We start from the raw sequence: 21,070 nt of genomic DNA on the forward strand, positions 1-21,070 counted from the left end.
CTTTTACACGTCGGGCACCTACCTTCAGGGTCTTCGGAGTGCCCCCTTGAGGCCACCTCTGCATAGGCTGGGCCTCATGGCACGAGGTGCTCTTGGATGACTGCTTGGGCTCCCTCGGTTCTGTGCTCTGGTGGCTTTCTCCAGCCTCTTTATTCTGGGGATGCCTCTGGCCCCTTGGGCAGGGCCTTTTCAAGGTGGCAGTAGCCCAGCTACCTTCCCTGTGCCGCCCCCAGTAAAGGCCACCGGACACTGAGAGCACAGCCTGCTCCCAGTGCAGCGGGCCTTTTCTCCTCACTCTGGCCTCTTGGGCAGCGCACACTGGCCTCTTGCCTTTGTTCTTTTCTGGATGAAAATACATGTCCCCAGACTCCAAAGCCAAAGCTCAAGTTGTCCCGGACTTCCTCAGCAGTGTGCAGGGAGGATCCAGGGCTGTCACGTTGTGAGGATGGTGGTCTTCTTTCATGCCAGCACCTCCCATACTGTCCGAGGGGTTCCACGCCAGCCTCCTCACCCGATTTGGGAAGGAAGGCGGGGAAACCTCACAATACTCCTCCCAGCCTAACGACTCTCTCCGGTGAATGCTTCCTCTGAGCCCCATCAACGCCTTATCCTTCCCTGATAGAGCCTGGAGGTGGGTGATGACCCCAGGCCCCTACTTCCTGCACGTGTGTCCAGCCCCTCTCACTGGCCTTCCCAGCGGTTGAGCTCATAGCACCCACCGTCCTCAGAACTAGGACAGACCAGAAACATGCATTTAGTGCTCAGTGTAAGTCCGTAATGCTGGTAGTTAAATCCCCACCTTCCTCTCTCCTCAAGGCAAAGACTGGGGACCAGTAGGAGTGGGAGGGACTCAGCACATGCATTGCCTGCCACCCTCTGAGGTGCAGCTGCTGATGAGAAATTCACCCCCATCTTCTTGCTCTCACATGCTTTTTACCACGTGTGGCCCTGGCCCTCCCTGCTCCTGTCGCCTTAGATAAGCATTTCATGTTTCTCCTCCTAGAAAGTGAGCCAGTGAGAACGCGGTCAGGGGCCCAGGCTCTCCAGGCAGAGGCAGAGACAGCTTCCTCTCTGGCACCACCACTTAGCACCCGCTGCCCTCGGGAAGTTAGTAACCTCTCTCTGCCTAGTTTCCTACTCTGTAAATGCAGGTGCTGATACCCGCCCCTTAGATCTGTCGTGAGGATTAAAGTCCATATTTGAGTGCTCAGCACCTAATAAGCACTCCATGTTAGCTATTATTAGGAGTCTCAGTTTCCCTCCAAAGGAAACGCCCTGCCCCTGTTCCCACAAATCCTTACCACATCTCTGGAAGGTGAGATTCGTCTTCTTTGTAGCCTAGAACACCTGAGTCTAGAAGGGTCACTAATACCAAACACCAACGTGGGGAGAATTCCCATCTCATCAAGTCTGGGCCACTGTCATTTTTCCCACTTCCTTTGCTTTCTTCCAGCACATCGAATGCAGACTTCAGTTCTCTGATGCAGAACAAGGTATGGCCCTGGGTTTCTTCTGTGCTTTGAGATACTTGAAAGACCCTCAAGATAACTCAGGGCCAGAGAAGCCTGGCAGCTTGTTGAGGGCACAGAGATGCTCCCCTGAGCCTGGACGCGTGAGGCTTTGGGCAGTTCTGAGCCCCAGCCCTGGGTACTGGGCTTAGCGCCACAAAGGACAGGTTAACCTTTCCTCGCGGAAACCCAATATTCAGCCATCCAGATATTCAAGAGCCACGTATTCAGCCTCAGGATCCCTTTCAGGAGGGATTCGTTTACAAAAATCTTATTACAAAAAGGGGACACCAAGTTTGCCTGCACCCTCTACGCGGCCTCACCCCCTCGCCCAGGGCTGGTTTTACATCTCTTCCTACCTCAGTCCCAATGGATGGGCTTTGATCCGTCCAAACTGTGGACTTGGTTGTGTGCGATTTTTTTTTTTTTCCATGTTCTTTGTGTTAAAGAAAAATGAAGGGTTCTTCGTTAGCTAATGAAGTTCTAGAAAGCCAAGCTCTCCTATAAGGTCAGAGCCATGTTTTTCCAAGTTTCAAAAGCCCCTTCAAATGGGGAACCTGCGAGAAGGAGGCAGGCCCGGTAGGGATGGCTCTCTACCGCCTGCTCGCCCTGGTTCTGGTCTCCGAGTCCCACAGGGGGGAGGCGTGGGTGCCCCCAGGGTGATCAGGGGGCTCCTCCAGGCCCCACAGCCTCCTCGCGATAGTGTGACGGTCTGTGTCCCGACAGAACCTGAATGGCGTGCCCGCAATCACCAACTCGGCCAGAACAGCAAACCACCAGGACAAGAAGCAGCACCCATCTCAGGTACTGGAATTGCACCTCCTAACCCTGTTTCCTACATGAAGCGCCTTGAGCTTCCCAAGGGGCACTGCTCGTGAAGCTGTGAGGGTGTCAGGCTAGCGGGCTGTCGCCAGGCACACTTCAGCCATCTGTGTGTCTGGCCTGCGTGTGCCACGGAGATAAGACATCCCGCTCACTGTTGACTTTGGCAAGTCATTCCACTGTCTGAGCCCCAGTTTCTTCAGCTATAAAAACTGAGACTTGGGGCTTCCCTGGTGGCGCAGTGGTTGAGAGTCTGCCTGCCAATGCAGGGGACACGGGTTCGAGCCCTGGTCTGGGAAGATCCCACATGCCGCGGAGCAACTAGGCCCGTGAGCCACAATTGCTGAGCCTGCGCGTCTGGAGCCTGTGCTCCGCAACAAGAGAGGCCGCGATAGTGAGAGGCCCGCGCACCGCAATGAAGAGTGGTCCCCACTTGCCGCAACTGGAGAAAGCCCTCGCACAGAAACGAAAACCCAACACAGCCATAAATAAATAAATAAATAAAATAAAAATTAAAAAAAAAAAAAAACTGAGACTTGGTCTAGATCAGAGGTGTTCAAACCACTCCTCAAAGGTGCTTCAGGGGCATTGCAAATATTTTATTCGAGTATCCTGAGATTTTAAGGCAACTGCTTTTCTGTTCCCTGATTTTCCTGGTACTTTATCACTGAAACAAAATGCAGAAGTAAAATGGACGTCGAAGGTGGTGTAAAATTGCAACCATCACTTATAACCCTTGATTTCAAATTTTTGTGTTCATCAAAATCATCTCAATTATGTAGCACCCATATCATCATGAATAAATGCCATTGTTTATTAAATACTAAGCACTGGGCTGAGCATTTGCTCTCTAGTCTTGGCTCAGTGAGGTAGCAACTTTGAACTCCATTTTGACAGAGACGCAGAGAGATGAAATCATGTACCCAAGGCCTCAGAGCTAGTGAGAGGAGAACCTCGATTCAAATCCAAGTCTCCCTGACCCTATGTGTCTACTTTCAGTTAAAAAATAGATGTTTGCCCATTAAATGCTACATTTGTTTTCTCTATTGGAGGTCCATGTAAATTTTCATTAGGAGAAAGGATTGTGGAAAACCACTGGACCAGAGAATCTCTAAGGTCACCTCCAGCTCTTATAATCAATGAATCTTTCAGGAAAATGTGGCGGGATCCAGCCTTTCCAGGGCCCTCCTAGGCAGATGGGGCAGTGGTTACGGGCTTTGAGAAATGTGGCAGGGTGGCCTCTTCCCCTTGGTTTTCCTATGACCTGGCCTGCTGACATTTGTACCAGGCTACTCCTAGTCTCACGATTTGGGGCCAGGCCTGGCAGGACAGAGGGGCACTTGCTTCTTTAGTCCACAGTTGAGACCAGAGGTCAGCAACCGCGGACCCTGAAAGGCCGTCACATGGACCACGCAGGGCATGAGAGGACCATGGCCAGGCTGAGGTTTATATGCAAGGGGGAGGGGAAAGTGGGAAGGAAAAGCCAATAGGCAAGAAGGGAAAAAGTGAGAAAGAAGGGAGGAGAGAATCACACACTTTGACTCTCCGCCCAGTGAAAGCTGGACTCTTTCTATAATGCAAAGCTTATTTTTTAGTCATCTCCCAACCAGGACTGTATTTTAATTCCACGTAGAATAACCACCTTCTATTTGGTATTTAGACACAAAGTGGAGAGCAGTCAGTTTTACTGGAATTCAAGTAAAAAACAGAACGTGCTGTTAATACTCATAACAACAAAAATAATAATAGCTTACCATTTGTTAAATGCCAGGAAGTGTTCCAAGTGCTTTCCATGTACTCTTCAAAACAATCTGGCAGAGAAAATAGGATTTTCCCCATTTTACAGAAACTGCAGCGGGGATGGGGCTGCCCAAGTTGGTAAAAGGTAGAACTGGGACTGGGATTTGTTTTTCTGACACCCAAGCGTTCCACTGCACAATGGTGCCCCTGTTTTTCATGCTTGGTGTGCCAGACAGCCCAAGCTCGGTTGGAGAAATTCACTGATTTTCCTTTGGTAGGAAAAGCCACCAGTCCTGGCCCCCAGCCCCAGGAACCAGGAACTCAAGAGAAAGTACAAGTCCCAGCATGACCAAATGATCTGCAAGTGCCTCTCTCTGAGCATCTCTTACGCCGCCACCATCGGGGGCCTGACCACCATCATTGGCACCTCCACCAGCCTCATTTTCTTGGAACACTTCAATAAGTAAGTAATTCACTCGGTCAACAAATATTTACTAACCACCCACTGTGTGTCAGGGACAGAACCAGGTGCTGAGTATACCACAGAAAATCGAACCAGAACAGTTTCTGTACCAAGAGGGAAAAAAGATGATCAAGTCATTACAGTTAAATGTGACAAGAAGGGTGGGATTCTGCTGGGGGAGCCCTGCTGAGGGACCCCACCCAGTCTAGAGGGAGGAAATGACTCCCCCAAGAGGCGACGATGAAAGTGGAGACCTGGAGGCCAAGCTGGAGTTAACTAGATGAAGGGAGATCTTCCAGACAAAGAAAACAGTGTAGTAGGCTCAGAGGCAAGAGAGCAGAGCACATAAAAGAAAATGACAGAGGGCAAAAGGAGGCCAGGGAGGTGGACGCGCAGATCACAGAGGGCCTCGCAGGGCCCACTAAGGAACTTGGACTTCATCCGAAAGGCTGTGAGAAGCCTTGGAAGAATTTTAGGCAGGGAGTGAGGTTACCATATTTACAGTTTTGAAAACTCATTCTGGATTTTTAAAATGGACAATGGTTTGGAACAGAAAAGGCAGGCAGCAGGAAGATAATCCAGGACACAGCTACAGATGCCCAGGAGAGAGCTGATGGTGGCCTGGGCAGCAGTGGGAGGAGAAATGGCCAGATCTGAGCGAGATTCAGAGGGAGACTTGACCGGCCTGGGTAGGATTAGGAAGGGCCTGAGAAAGGGAAAGCCCAAATCTCATTGTCAGGCTTGGGGCTTCAGCAGCTGGGGAAGCAGAGTTGCCCTTGACGTAAATGAGGGGAAAGATGAGTAAATGTTGATACAGAGGTTGACATGTCCAGGTGGACACCTGGGCTGGGGCCACAGCTGTGCCCAATGATGAACAAGGAGTCCACCAGATAACCTCCTTGGCCCCCTAAGACCAAGGAGGCCCCTTAAGCAGTGGATGTTGATAACAGATTTGGAGATTCCAAGCCATGGTTCTCCTGTGGGCAAAGTTCACATCCAGAACCTTCACGAGGCTCTAGAGACCGAAGTCCTCCAGAACTGATGCCTTGTGTCCCCCAGTCAAAACACATTCCTTGGGGGCTTCCCTGGTGGCGCAGTGGTGAAGAATCTGCCTGTTGATGCAGGGGGACACGGGTTCGAGCCCTGGTCCGGGAAGATCCCACAAGCTGCGGAGTAACTAAGCCCATGAGCCAAAACTACTGAGCCTGCGCTCCAGAGCCCCTGAGCCACAACTACTGAGCCCGTGTGCTACAACTACTGAAGCCCATATGCCTAGAGCCCGTGCTCCGCAACAAGAGAAGCCACCACAATGAGAAGCCCGCACACCGCAACGAAGAATAGCCCCCGCTCGCCACAACTAGAGAAAGCCCGTGCGCAGCAACGAAGACCCAACGCAGCCAAAAATAAATGAAATAAATAAATTTTTTTTAAAAAACCATTCCTTCAGTGACATTATAAACAGAGTACATCAGATTGCCTCCTCTATTCTGTTGTCTTGAAAACCAGATCAGAATCTTTACATAAATTAAGAGCAAACAGACCCAGAGTGATTCTCCTGAGTGCAAAGTATATACACTTCAGTGGTATCAATTTTGGTTGCTTGGATGCTTTTTTAGCTTATTTCATAATTCTTGGCAGGGCTCAGTACAGTTGCAGCTGCCAAGTGAGTCCTAGATAATCTTTTACCATATTTTTATCATTATCTCTACCATTAGCTCTGCTCTGTCTTCTTAAGGACCATTTAGCTTATTACCCCGAAATACCACATGGAAATCCATCCTTTTCTAATCACTGACCTGGTTCTTTCCCCTCCAGCCAGTATCCAGCAGCAGAAGTGGTCAACTTTGGCACCTGGTTCCTCTTCAGCTTCCCCATCTCCCTCATCATGCTGGTGGTCAGCTGGTTCTGGATGCACTGGCTGTTCCTGGGCTGCAAGTGAGTCCCAGGGCCCTGCCATCAAGGCTCTCCTGTCCATCCAGGGCCATGGCGCAAGCCCTGGAGGGTGCCACCCAGCGGGGAGCTGCCAAGTAACCACAGAGGATGCCCGGAGGAGGATGCAGTGGACTAGATGAGGAGTCAGGCATCACATCTTCTAGACACTCTAAACATACGTGGACTCTGCACTTCTCTATGAGCTCTGCAATGAAATGTTCTTAATTTCAGCCAACTGCTCAGGGGAAGTGCTGGATTCATAAAGAGTCTGAATCGGAGAGTGTTTAATGTAGTTCCATACAGAGTAATTTGAACTAATTTCTAAAGAAGTGATGCCAAGTAGAAGTTCCCTTAGGCTTAATTTTATAGACATGACTGATTTATACTTAGTAGCTGTATGAAATATGCTCATATCCCTCAAAATAATATTAGACATTCCCCATGCAATATTATTTCTAATATTAATTTGCTTAGCCAGCCTTTTACTCATTACGGATGCTTACTCCAAATTTGATCAGCTCCGAACACATAAAGGGAAGATGTATATGATATTTTGCTATTAGTCCGGGGACCCAACATTCCCATTGCTCAGGGAATGTTCTCTGAGTTGACTTTTTTTTTTAATACCTCAGAGACAATGATCAAATCAAAGATAACTGTATACTTCTAAGCCTCCAGTGTTGCTAATTGAAAAGTAACACCCACTTTCACCCCAGACAAGCCTTGTCTCTAGACAGATACACATACACACACCTATGTGTGTGTGCAACACACAAATATATAAGCATCTATACACATATGCCGCATCACATCGATTCTCACTTATGTAAAGGACGAGCATGTAGAGACTTTCCCGGTGGCCCAGTGGTTAAGACTCTGCACTTCCAATGCAGGGGTGCGGGTTCCATCCCTGGTTGGGGAAATAGGATCCCACATGCTGCGTGGCGTGGCCAAATTTAATTAATTAATTAATTGATTGATTAATTAATTAAAAAACCCAACTGGGCAAAAAAAAATAAAGAAGACAAGTGTGTAGAAACAACCCCACATAAGTACACTTGCACAAGTCCATGAGACATGACTTTACATTTATATACCAGAGACATACCCGAAAGGCTGGGGAGAAGGCTGATGAGAGGCTGTGTAACTTGGCAGATCAAGAGATCAGGTCGCATGATAGGTGGGGCGAGTGGAGAGAAGAGCCATCACAGCCAGCCAGCCAGTAGTTTAGTATTTGCTTAAGACCTCTTCTCCTCTGGGCCTCAGAAGTGTGCTTCCTTTATTCTTTTGCTCATTCTCCCATCTCAGTTTTAAAGAGACCTGCTCTCTGAGTAAGAAGAAGAAGACCAAAAGGGAAGAGTTATCAGAGAAGAGGATCCAAGAGGAATATGAAAAGCTGGGAGCCATTACGTAAGAATCAGCCCTTCAACCTCTCTCCTTCCCCAGGAGAAAGCGTGGCAGGTAGAGTGTGCACAGAAGCAGCCTTGTTCTCAGCGGTCCCTTGAGCTGGGGGAATTTTCCTCAGCTACGAATCCAGGCATTTAGAGGTGCTACTTAATGCCAAAGTCAAGCTGGCCCAGACTCTAAGGGCCACCCTTCCGCTCTGCTGTATTCCAAGTCCAAGTGGTTAAGCAGTAGCTGCGTTTTAGGTCCCCACTATTGGAGCTCTGCATACAGGAGCATCCCAAAGCAAAGTCTGAAAGCTAACAGATACTTCCCAATTCCTGGAGTGGGTCTGTTTTCTTTTATAGCTACCCGGAAATGGTGACTGGATTTTTCTTCATCCTGATGACGGTGCTGTGGTTTACCCGGGAGCCTGGCTTTGTTCCTGGTTGGGATTCCTTCTTTGAAAAGTAAAGGATATTGTCTCTAAGAACAACCCCCTAACCCAAACCCTTCAGGCAGTACCCGCCGGTGTCCCCTCCTAGATTCTTTGGGATAGTCGTGGACCCAGGAAGCACTTTGTTCCCTTGAAAGTCTCCGTTTTTTAGGGAAGCTGCAGTGTGGAGTCAGGAAGAAAATAGTCTTTGGAGTCTGAGTCCAGGCTTGGGATCAAGAGCTGCCACTTACCATCCACATGACCTTGGTCTTGTTACTTAAGCTCTTGGAACCTCAATTGTTATGAGAGTTAAAGGAGAATATGTCTGTAGAGTAAAACACCACCTGTAAAGACCATGGCCATCGTGGCCGAGGCCTGTCCCACCCCTACATATTCCCGAGGGCCAGGGCCACAGGCCACAAGCTCTCAGTGCCAGCTTGTGACCCTCCCAGGAAAGAGAATTCATCCTTTTCTAGTCTTCTTTATCTAAATAACTCCTGACCACTCCTTTTAATAGGTCCATAAATTCACACTAAGACATCTACCCTAACCAGGCCCTGCCTCCAGACATTAACCGTTGCCCATTAAATCCACCACTGGACAGCATGGCAGCAACTGGCAAGAAGGAAGGTTGACGTCCCCTCTAGACTAGGTCCTCAAGAGAGGCACTGTGTTCAGACAGGCTGTCCTGAGACACGGTGTTACCCCTGGGCTTCCTGACCCTCTCCCCAGCTCTTCTTGTCTCTTTGCCAGGAAGGGCTATCGCACCGACGCCACAGTCTCTGTCTTCCTTGGCTTCCTCCTCTTCCTGATTCCAGCGAAGAAGCCTTGCTTCGGGAAACAGAACGATGGTGAGAGGAGTTCAAGAGAAGAAGTTGGGGCTGGCTCTAGTCAAATAATGGTCGAAGTCAGAATTTTGGGAGGAGACTTAGCAAAGCCCTTCCAACTCCTCCCAGAATAGCAGAGTATCCTCTGGTTCATCAATTAGGCCCCTGTCTCCACAAATCACACCCATTAGGGTTCATCTGGCTCTGCCTCACTGTCTACCTGTGATCCAGGGGAGGACCAGGAGCCCTCACTGGGGACGGAGCCCATCATCACGTGGAAGGACTTCCAGAAGACCATGCCCTGGGAGATTGTCATTCTGGTGGGAGGAGGCTATGCTCTGGCTTCTGGCAGCAAGGTAACCCTTGAATCTGTTCTTATTGGGTCCAATATTTCTCCAGCAGCTTTACCTAATGAGTCATTATGGTGCTGGGAAGGAAGATTCAAAGGTACTGAGAGGTGAATGCTCACCCAAGTCACTGGGAAGGGAAGCGGTTCAGCCAGGAATGGACATCCTGTCCCACCTTCTAAGCTGGCACTACTGGGAACAGAGTTACAGACAGCTGTGCCACAGTCACGGCACACAGGCATTCACACCTCACTTATGGGCCCACACTGCTACAAGCAAAAGATGTATTGGACTTTGTAGGCATGTCCTTCTGGAGTTTTGACAGTGGTGATAGGTGTAAGGTGTAAGGGCCCAGAGATGCTGCAGATTGACTCACAGCAAATTGTGAGTCCATATGCATATGGACTCCATATGCATATATTGAGACCCTTTGGAGAATGTATGCTAAAGCAGATGTAAATGCCCCCCACTTCCTGACTGGGAGGATTCGGGATGAGATCTTTTAAAGGGGGCTGGTGGGAAATAGTTGATTTTCCTAGATTGTTAGCCCTTCCTGAAATAAACAGCCCTAAGAATCAAGCAGGTTAGGGGTCTCCCTGTTTTCTTCCTCTACCTCGTCTATCTACATTCACCCATTCTAAACTTGGCTCACTTTTGACTGCCCATTCACTGTGGGCCTAAATGCTCTCTGCATCAGTAACAAAGTCACAGAATCCTCCACTTGGAAGGAGCCATGGAGGACACTGAGTCCCATCTTCCCACCCAAATAGAGATTTCCCTCCAGGACACCTCCAGTGACAGGGCAAGCCCTGCACAGCCAACAAAGAATACTGTTCTTTACTTTCAGTTCAGGTCTTCTGGATGTCTTCCACTCTTTGTTCTGGCTTTCTTCTCAGGAAGCCTCTCCTCTCCTGTAATAATTATTAAAACAACAAAGACAATCAGGTCCCCTGAGATCATTTTTTTCTTCCAACTAAAACTCCCTAGTTCCTTTAACCATTCCTCATAGTAGTGACCCCTTACCATGCTGGTCTTTCTCCTTAGGACCACTTTGCCTTTGCTCAAACACAGTCCAGGGGTGGTCAGTCTAGTGCAGAGTAGAATAGTTAATTACCCAAGCCCCATCCTGTATTTTTATGGAAACTTTTATAAGGCTTCATTGTCATTCATGTCAATATTCATATTGAAACTGCAGTCAACTAAAACGCTTCATTCTTTTCATTGTTAGCCACTATTAAGCTTCATGTCCTTCAACCAATCCTGTATATATGCTGTCAATATTTTTGATTCCAAGTTCACAATATCATATTTATCTTTGTTGAATTTCAGTGGTTAGTTTTGGCCTCTGAGCCTAGCCTGGCAAGATCTCTTTTCTTTTTCTCTTTTAACCAAAATTGTGCATGTATAGTTGGTATAACTGTAGAACCTACTGACTACTACTTTAATAATATAATTCAGGTACAATATGTGTGATTCCTACTGAATTTCAAATAATTTCAGTCTTAACATTAGTGAGGAAAATCCAATAAAAAATGTTTTCATACCAAGGGTTTAAAAAATTAAGGTTTCCTTTGTTGTGTTTTTTTCCTAACTTTGCAGTCTAATTTACCAGTTTATTTCATTATAGTATAAACTAGTTCTTCTGAAAAAAAAATGCCATTAAGTTATTTCACTTTACTTACAAGTACTGTGTGGAAAACATGATAAATAAAAATCCATTTCTTTATAAAACATACTGTTTCCACTCAGCTAACTGCTCTCCCTCCCCTCTCTTTGTCCAGAGAGCAAAGTTTAATGTGTCACAAGAGATAACAATTACAGAGTTCCTGTAGGCCTTGAGGCTCTGCACCCACAATTAATTGAGGTAGTCCCCACATACTGGATTTATAGCTCTCGGTCAGTTGAGAAAAAAGAAAGGGAAGTGGTCCAAGGTAAAAATGGCTACATGACAGAATTCTGAAGCCCTTTGGTCATCAGTCATCTATGAGCATGCCATGAAGTGGCCAGGGTGCTGTGGAGATCAAATGAGGTTTCGATGAACTTGGAAAAGAGGAGAAAGGGTGGCCTGCGGACAGTGTAGTAAGGCAGTCTTTAACAGTAAAACATGAGTAGGGCTTACAGCTTGAGGAATCATAAAATGTCTCACCTTGCTTTCTGCCCTACTGCCCATTTCTTTATTGCATTTGCAGTCTAGAGGGTAAATAGGAAAAGTCAGAGCTTGTCAACCATAGAAGGGAGAGGAGGGAGGGTGGGGAGAGCTGGAGAATGCATATGGCAACCTGGGGTTTTTTAAGAACATAAACTCAATTGTGCCCTTCATTTTTAGGGGAGGGGGAGAGCCCTCATCATTGGCAGATGAACATCTTCCAACCTAATGAATTATTCCAAGTGGGAATATTCATTGATTTGAGTAGATGTGTATAGGTGTTGCTAATGGAAAATGTTCAAGCGTGGCAATATGCCTTTATATCGTGTTGCCAAAAAGCACGGACAGATGGTAGATCCTGATGTCAGCCACGATGAGATTTGAACCTAACACAGGTCGAGACTGAATGACTGTTTCTAGGCCAGTGACGTGGCACCTTCCCCACTACATGGAGATAGACCTGTAATCCCTCTCTCCTTCATTACTCATGTAAAACTTCTAATGCTCAGTCTTGCCCATTCAAGGCCCCCAAAACCAGAGGAAAGGTTACTATCCAAACATGTTGATAATTTTTCCCATTTCACGGGCGATAAAATAAGAGAAATAGATTTCAAAAGCAGGATTAAGGATTACACTTGGCAATCTGTGTAAAGCGCATTGTTGATTGAATGCACAGCATGAGACTGTCAGAGGCTGGAGAAAGAGTAACAAGTTTGAAGTTGAGGGGCGATCACCCCAAAGATCTCCAATCCCTGCCAAGTCATATCAGTGCTAAGGAGGATCTCAGCAAGTAGAGGCTCTCCGTGCCCTGTGATAATGACTGACCAGGAGGCCCTAATTAGACTGAATGGTGTACAATCATTAAAAAAAAGAATTTGCTGGGCTACATAATGATCTAATCATAAAAAATCAGGAATGCCTGTCGGTCCAGTCTGCCTGAAAACAGGGATGCAAATTAGATGGCTCCTGGTGGTCCCTTTCAGCCCCTCATCACCCCTGACCTTCTGGAGGCTAAGAATTCCACTGGGAATGGCCTTTCCTGCTTTCTTCTCACTGCATCACCTTGTCTCCTGCAGAGCTCCGGCCTTTCCACGTGGATTGGGCACCAGATGTTGTCTCTGAGTAGCCTCCCACCGTGGGCTGTCACCCTGCTGGCGTGCATCCTGGTGTCCATTGTCACAGAGTTTGTGAGCAACCCGGCCACCATCACCATCTTCCTGCCTATCCTGTGCAGCCTGGTGAGTAGAGCAGGGTTCCCAGATATCCAGACCGGCTACCACAGGAGCAGACAGGGGCAGGCCCGGGCCCAGGGGCAGTTCCACGGCTGGACTCTCTCTTCCGGTCATTGCCACAGCCTTCACTGATTGGTGTTCAAGCCATAGTTTGATAGATGAAGTCTATTTCAAATAGTAACTGATAAGTAAAGAGATAATTAATAACAGCAAGAGTTCTAGAAACCCTTTTCCAAAGGACTAGGCTTAGTTTAGGGGCAGCCCTGAATGGAAACAAGAGTGGACAAGATAACCTTAAAACCATAGGATTCTAATTCCCCACAATCATCATCAACCTTTCTCTCCTAAGATGAGACCTAACAGGAGGGTGGGAGAAATAGCTACAGAAAATGGAGGCAAAATGCTCCCAGAAGTACTCTCGGCCGCAGAGACCAAAACCACAGCTCTGTCATCAGCGCCTCCACCCAGCTTCTCTGTCCAGGAGATTCTGAGAATTATGAGCAATGCCAGCCTCATTCCACGGTCTCAGAACAATTTGTTATTAATGGAATAGGGGAGGGAGCAACTGCCAGATCTCAGCCTGGCTAAGCAGCCCCAAAGGTAATGCACCAAACAAAATGCTGCCTCTGTCCCGTTCTGTGAGGTAGAACCTATAAAATGAAGGCTCTTTCTCATTGCCAACAAAATAATATCCTCCTGCTCTTTCTAACCCCAAACTCCTCCCAGCCACTCTTTGCTCGTTGCTCAGATGACTCCCTCCAACTTCTCCCTTCCATCATCCTGCCTGTGTGAGCATGGGAATGCACTTAGTTAAAACTTGGCAACATTGAGGGTAAGACCACGGGTTCAAGTCCCACGTAAGGCAATTATCTTACCTAGGGAAAAAAACCCTTAATTCTGCACCCCAAGAGCGAGAGATGCCTACTCCCATCAAAGCAGCTTATTCATGAGATTTGTATTTGAAGAATTTCTCAGCTAAAGAATAAAATTTTAAAACCACTTCCTTAAACCAGCACCAAGAAATGAAACATCCCTTCTGGGAAGTAACTTGGAGCCCATGTTTCCATGGGAAGTGAGTGAGCAGCAGCAGGAGCCCGTCCAAGTAGCCCAGCACTACATGCTTCTGAGGGCGTGATTTAACTGCCCCCAGCACATGGTGTCCAGCCAAGGCTAGCCAACACCAAGCCATCACCTAAAGCACATTCACGAGAGTAAGCACAGGAAATGCAAGTCTCATCTCAAGGCTAACGCTTCTGTGAATTCTCTCTTCTCCTAGTCCGAAACGCTGCACATAAATCCGCTCTACACCCTGATCCCAGTCACCATGTGCATCTCCTTTGCAGTGATGCTGCCAGTGGGCAACCCCCCTAACGCCATCGTCTTCAGCTATGGGCACTGCCAGATTAAAGATATGGTGAGTCGTGGGTGTCTTCTTCCTGCCAGGCCCACCTGCCATGAGGACAGGGATGACTGGCCCCACGGCCTTCTCCTAAAGTTTATTATTTTGTAAGCGGTGCCCTTGACCTGTCATAGCTCAATCTGCTGTGGCAGAAAGAATGGTCCTGGTAAAAGGTTTCTGTATGGTCCATGAGCACCAAGAATAGCAGAAATGTGCTCTTCCCAATCCTAATCTGGGAGAAAGTGGGAATGTGGACAGAAAAAGCTGGGACAGACACGGGATGTGACCCAGTTCCAGAAGGTAAGAGCTTGTTCTAGTCTTTGCCTCAGTTTCCTCATTGGACTGTGGGGATATTCACTCAAAGAGTTGCTGGTTTATTCATAGAAGGTTAAGTGTGAGACATTGTATGAACCTAGGGTGATAAGAACAGGATCCTTCTATTCAACTCTCTCCCCCAAGCAAGGAACCCCCGAAGCAACAACTACAAAATGAAGCACTCACAGCCCATTTCTTAGTTTTCAGCGAGGCTCACGAAAGACAGCTCTGAGGGTACATTTTGCCGCTGATTTTAGTGTGCAGTGCCTCCACTCTCCACCCCTCAACCTACGCTCACTGCTATGCTTTTTAATACCCAGGGCTGACGGGGTTGGGAAAGGAGGAAGAAACTAATACAGATGACTGGGCCGGGCTGACTGAAAGCCGGCCCCTTCACCCTTGCTGAGGGCCTATTTACTTTTCACTCAAATCCAAACTTGATCTCAGCAGCCCTGTAAATACCAAATGGAGAAAAGGAAGAGCTTCAGGCTGGGAGCAGATATTCAGATCCTTTCTACTTTCAAACTGCTCATCTGAGTCATCTGAATTACTTCAGGGAAGGGAGGTCACAGCCACCCCTCTGTCCCCCTCAGGTCTTACTACACAACCCTGTCTGCCCCTACTGAGCTCTGCCCCAACTCTCCTATTCCCACGAACCACCCCCCGCCGCTTCCCCCACTCCCGCTCCCTCTGCCATGAGCTTTCGCTGCTCACCCCCAGCCTTCTACCCTGGAATCAAGTGATCAGAGACAGTCTTTTGTTTTTTTTTAGCATCCTTATTGGAGTATTATTGCTTTACAGTGATGTGTTAGTTTCTGCTGTATAACAAAGTGAATCAGCTATACATATACATATATTCCCACATGCCCTCCCTCTTGCGTCTCCCTCCCTCCCACCCTCCCTATCCCACCCCTCTAGGTGGTCACAGAGCACCGAGCTGATCTCCCTGTGCTACGCGGCTGCTTCCCACTAGCTATCTATTTTACATTTGGTAGTGTATATAAGTCCATGCCACTCTCTCACTTCGTCCCAGCTTACCCTTCCCCCTCCCCGTGTCCTCAAGTCCATTCTCTATGTCTGCATCTTTATTCCTGTCCTGCCCCTAGGTTCATCAGAACCTTTTTTTTTTTTTTAGATTCCATATATATGTGTCAGCATACGGTATTTGTTTTTCTCTTTCTGACTTACTTCACTCTGTATGACAGACTCTAGATCCATCCACCTCACTACAAATAACTCAATTTCGTTTCTCTTTATGGCTGAGTAATATTCCATTGTATATATGTGCCACATCTTCTTCATCCATTCATCTGTCGATGGGCACTTAGGTTGCTTCCATGTCCTGGCTATTGTAAATAGTGCTTCAGTGAACACTGCAGTACATCTCTTTTTGAATTATGGTTTTCTCAGGGTATATGCCCAGTAGTGGGATTGCTGGGTCATATAGTTCTTTTTTTAGTTTTTTAAGGAACCTCCATACTGTTCCCCATAGCGGCTGTATCAATTTACATTCCCACTAACAGTGCAAGAGGGTTCCTTTTTCTCCACACCGTCTCCAGCATTTATTGTTTGTAGATTTTTTGATGATGGCCATTCTGACTGGTGTGAGATGATATCTCATTGTAGTTTTGATTTGCATTTCTCTAATGATTAATGATGTTGAGCATTCTTCCATGTGTTTGTTGGCAATCTGTATATCTTCTTTGGAGAAATGTCTATTTAGGTCTTCTGCCCATTTTTGGATTGGGTTGTTTGTTTTTTTGATATTGAGCTGCAAGAGCTGCTTGTATATTTTGGAGATTAATCCTTTGTCAGTTGCTTCGTTTGCAAATATTTTCTCCCATTACTGAGGGTTGTCTTTTTGTCTTGTTTATGGTTTCCTTTGCTGTGCAAAAGCTTTTAAGTTTCAGTAGGTCCCATCTGTTTATGTTTTTATTTCCATTTCTCTAGGAGGTGGGTCAAAAAGGATCTTGCTGTAATTTATGTCATAGAGTGTTCTGCCTATGTTTTCCTCTAAGAAGACACAGTCATTTTTAAAGGCACTGGATGACGAGCAGGGAGCCGGTCCTGGGTTCTATTCCCAGCCTGGGCACCGACTCAAGGCTTCACTTTCCTAACCTGCTAAGTGAGGAGGTTCAAACTAGATGCTCTGTGTGGCCCCTTTCAGCTCTGAAACGGCCTTAATTTAGCTCCTTTAGGACCTGCCTCCTCTCATCTGCTAGGAAACATGGGCAGTTCTCCAGGCCAAAAGGCCCAGGAGCCCAGGGTGATTAATAAGTCCAGAGCTTGGGCCAGAAGGCAGAAAGGCACATCTAGTCATTTGCTTAGAACAATTTCCTAGCATTCATTTTTCCCTCGCAACTTTCCCAACTTAGTCCCAGCTAGTGGACTTGTGGTGACATGCTGTATACTTGGTCATCACCTGGTAGGATGCCAGCCATCCTTACTGCACACTTTTCCAAATGGCCCTGGCTCTGCCATCCCTCACGTCCCCCTTCCACCTGGGAGTGTCAATGCCATGACAGAAATGGAAGGGGTCAGAGCTGTGGAGGTGACATTCCATCAGGAGAAAGCAGCAAAGGCCCCATGCCAGCCAGGGTGCCTGTGTCACCTTCCTGTGGAAGGGCTGGTGGGGAGGCAGCTGACCTGTTGCCCCAGGTGAACCTAAGGTACACTACTTCCATGAGCTGTTCCTTGGGGGAAAAAAAGTAACAGTCATAGAATACAGGCTCTCCTACGAGTCGTATGTGTCAGCACATTAAAGGCTCTGAGAGGTTCCTGCTTTACAAGCTCTGTTTAATCTTGATGAACACATTTCCCTATCATGTAGCTACAGAACCCTTTTTTAGCGTAACTTAACATGCCAAGATCTGGCGTTCCAAGTACATAGCTTCTAGGCCTCCATGTAATAGCGAGAGTGCTACAAACATAGAGAAGGTTCTAACGGCCGTCTCCCAGCCCCAAGTCCTCCCTGCTCTCCTGTCCTCAACAGTCCTGTGCCCCCTACAAGGCACCACTAGGGCACCCCAGGCAGTGACTGGAACAAATCAGGGCTACGCAGGTGGGCTGTGATCACATCAGGGGTGAGGCTCAGGCAGGGGACACAGGTGGGGAGCATCTGGGGATCTGCGCTGCTGCCTGCTCACGGTGACTAGAGTCTGTGTGTCCTGCTGCTTTGTCTCCTGCAGGTGAAAGCTGGCCTGGGGGTCAATGTCATTGGCCTGGTGATAGTGATGGTGGCCATCAATACATGGGGAATTAGCCTCTTCCACCTGGACACTTTTCCCGCCTGGGCTAAGGTCAGTAACATCACTGATCAGGCCTAACACAAGTGGGCAAACGGCCCAACCAAAGGAGCTGCCAGCACCCGGCAGGATCTGACCAACAGGCCAAGCAAACCACCAGGAGTGCACAACCCCCAGCAGAGGAGTCCGCCAGCTACCACCTCGAGTGAAGCGCAGGGAGCCCGCAACGACCAAATGCACAGGCTCGGATGTTAGTGTCTTCTGCTCTGCCCTCCTTCCTTAGCACCACAGCTCAAGGAAACCTAAAACCGTTCTCACTTCCTTGTACCTAGTCTCTCCAATCAGCTCTTTCTGAAGACAGGACGAGACAAAAGCCTGTCTTTGTTGCCCCTCAGAGGCTAAGCCTCACAAACTGACTAGTCTCACTGGGTTTGATGTTACTCTTAATTTCTCAATCCCTTGTAGGAGTAGAAGGAGAAATCCAAATCATCCTACCTATGCACAGAGAGTGAAACCAGTGACTTCTCCTCTTTGGGGGGAAATCTCACTTAGAACGTGAGACCTAATGTTGGCTCCTTTCTCTCAAGTGTTTCTATCGTAAGTTCTCTCCACAAAAAGGCAGTTCTTAGTAAGTCCTCTTTGTGGCAATCAGTACTCTTTTATCACTACTCTGATTCCTTTTTAAGCGTCTCTCTTCAATGGCTTCTCTATATCTTGGCACCAAATTCCTGTAAAGAAATAGTGTCCCCTTCAGGAAGAGGCTGGTGCTGTTCTCTCTGTCAAAGGAAAAGGAAGTTGAGAAAGAAGACACAGATTAGTGTCTCTCTCTTCACTCATCACTAACCATCAATACCACCGTGCTGGTTAAGTGTCGGGAGGGAGAAAAAACGTTCATACTTGTCTTATTAAGGAGGCCGAAACTGTGATTAAGACCATAGCACTATTAACGATATTGGACGGACTTTCTTCTGGAGGTAATGAGTAGTTCATCCCTGAGAAGACAAGCACAGAAAGGTCCAAACACATCAGTCACTTTCTACAAGTTAATGAGCCTCTTGAGGGGAGGGGAGATGTCTTACGTCTCCTAAAGTCCCCAACAACTTATACAATATAGTAAACTGTACCTGCTCAATAAATGTTTCCTTTGAGAAAAATCACTTTGGAAATCCAGGCCTCCTCCTTCCTCCTGTACTACACCCTTTCCCCCAAGACAGAGGTCCTTGCTATAGGACTGGATGAAGCTCCCAGGCCCTCCGGTCTTCAGGCATTACACATTTCTGATTTCTACCATCAGTTACTCGCTAAATACACCCTATGGGAAAAGGAGGACCCCACAGTTGCTGCACTTCTTGAACTGATTTTAAGTTACTATTGATAGCACGTGCAGTTTTCCCACAATAATTAACCAGTAAGTCACTCCCTTAGTTTATCAAGTATCCGTGAGTTATAAAATTCTTCTGTGCCAAACTTGCACCAGGTTTAATCAGGAATATTACTGCTTCTGCCGATTAGCTTAAGCCAAATTATCTGGCCACTTATAAAAGTGAATGAGCCCATATGAAATACCAGTATTAGGTACACTACGTCTGGTTTGATGAAGCCAGATCACTACAGTCACGTTGCTTTAAAATGTTCAGAAGAGTCAGGATGTCACTCCTAATGTCAGGGTAGCCAAATCCTCCAATGTCTGACCTATTACAGAACTTAGACTCCAAGCCTTAAAGTCAGACAATAAGACAGAGGCACAGATAAGATGATTCTGGGAGTATAAAAAAGTAAAAGGAGAAAGAAAAGTTGACTTAGAATTAAGTTGACTTAGAAAGATTGGTCCCTGTTCAGCTATTTGAGACCCTGACTCACTCCGAAAGGGAAGGCAGTGGAGCCCCCCTGCAGCTGCTGCCAGGTCCCCCAATCAGCTAAGCAGCCAGTTCAGAAAGGGTGTTTATTTCCGTCTGGGAAGTAGACTGAACAGCACTGTTCTCTCCCCAGACCAGAGATTCAGGCCAAAGAAGATTGCTCATTCCAGATATGACTAACAAATGTCAGCTATGACTAACAATTCTCTGTCTTCTAAAATCACTCTGCTGTTGGACAGGAACTACAATAATAGCTGTACTAGTCTTGTCACTTGCAAATATATTAAATTTGATTTTATCTTCTCGTATCACAACTCTGCATGGGCAGAAAAGCTATAAATGATCATCTTATACCAGCTCATTTCATAGGTGATGAAACGGAGAAACACTAAGTAGAGTTGCATCTTATTCTCGATTATACATCAAATTCGCTTAAAATTGTCTCTCAAATTCCTTTAAGTCACCCATGAAGTACAGGGTATACGATCTTCTATGTTAGTATTTACATGAAAAAGACTCACATGCCATCTTAGTAAGTAAAAAATAGCTAGATTTTCCTCCATTGTCAAAATAGATCCCTGTTTATTTAGCTGAACCCAAATAAAGTAGGTGGCTTTAGGACCCTGTTTGAAAAATACATCTGAACACTAGAATCACCCTCACGGCACTAGCGAGACATCCAAACCGTTAAAAGACAAAGGGAACTGACAGCACCCGAGGGCACAGGGAGCTGTCCCGGGGCTGTGCTCACAGAATGAACGCCGAGCACACCGCCCGCACTATTTACAGGGCACCTTCTGCTTGGCCCAATCCTGTACAGCTGTACAGGTAAGAACCAGGCGACCACACTGCACTTTCCATAAGCAGGCGCAGGACTCAGATTTTGCAATGTCCCACCCTGCCCCATGCACTTTCCAAGACACTTCACCGTAGGGTTCTTTTGTTTCTCTCCCAGTGCCTCAAAACATGCCATCCGCTAGGTCTTCAGTACTTGACTACGTTGCACCCAGATTTAGGAAAGGTATAAACTGAACATTGGAAAATCCAAGTCTCACAGACTCCCTATTAAGACCAGGCAAGGTCTCAAAATATTTCCCCTTCACCGCCCTGTTCCTTTCCATAAGGCAAGGCCCTAACAGTCAGTAGGGAAAGGAGAACTCATTCATCTGTGTAAGGCATGGAAATGCTATGTGCAAAGTCCGAGCCGGGAAGCTGAAGAAAAGCCTCATATGCTCCCGTACGGTATATAGTGTTCCTTCAGGAGGAGTAACAGAAAAAGCATTTAAAATGTGGGAGAGCTCCGCAGAAAAACAAACATCAGCATAGCACCAAGGGAGTGAACTGCCCAGTGGAAGTGAAAACATGATGCATGTTACATATGCTCCATGAACCCATTAAGTACAGAAGACTGGAAAACCC

The 21,070-nt window shown here is 47.1% G+C and overlaps 1 protein-coding gene and 1 long non-coding RNA gene across 2 annotated transcripts in view; one reads left to right on the forward strand and one right to left on the reverse strand.

Moving 5' to 3' along the window:
- LOC103001734 (uncharacterized) overlaps positions 1-15,195 on the reverse strand; it is a 40,070-nt gene extending 24,875 nt beyond the window's left edge. The window contains exons 1-4 of the long non-coding RNA XR_009008799.1: positions 12,667-15,195; positions 10,290-10,369; positions 7,574-8,576; positions 6,330-6,670 (exon numbers count right to left, since the gene is read on the reverse strand). This is a non-coding gene — a long non-coding RNA (uncharacterized LOC103001734). The remainder of the gene's footprint in view (positions 1-6,329; positions 6,671-7,573; positions 8,577-10,289; positions 10,370-12,666) is intronic.
- Positions 1-17,876, forward strand: part of SLC13A4 (solute carrier family 13 member 4) — a 38,997-nt gene extending 21,121 nt beyond the window's left edge. The window contains exons 6-16 of the mRNA XM_007177104.2: positions 1,454-1,493; positions 2,235-2,312; positions 4,349-4,533; positions 6,349-6,468; positions 7,774-7,875; positions 8,217-8,318; positions 9,038-9,135; positions 9,343-9,467; positions 12,681-12,842; positions 14,113-14,250; positions 17,739-17,876. Coding sequence (XP_007177166.1) covers positions 1,454-1,493; positions 2,235-2,312; positions 4,349-4,533; positions 6,349-6,468; positions 7,774-7,875; positions 8,217-8,318; positions 9,038-9,135; positions 9,343-9,467; positions 12,681-12,842; positions 14,113-14,250; positions 17,739-17,876 — 1,288 coding nt within the window. The remainder of the gene's footprint in view (positions 1-1,453; positions 1,494-2,234; positions 2,313-4,348; positions 4,534-6,348; positions 6,469-7,773; positions 7,876-8,216; positions 8,319-9,037; positions 9,136-9,342; positions 9,468-12,680; positions 12,843-14,112; positions 14,251-17,738) is intronic.
- Positions 17,877-21,070: the final 3,194 nt, after the last annotated feature.

The sequence above is a fragment of the Balaenoptera acutorostrata genome, chromosome 7 (genome assembly GCF_949987535.1).
Source record: "Balaenoptera acutorostrata chromosome 7, mBalAcu1.1, whole genome shotgun sequence".
Taxonomy (NCBI): Eukaryota; Metazoa; Chordata; class Mammalia; order Artiodactyla; family Balaenopteridae; genus Balaenoptera; species Balaenoptera acutorostrata.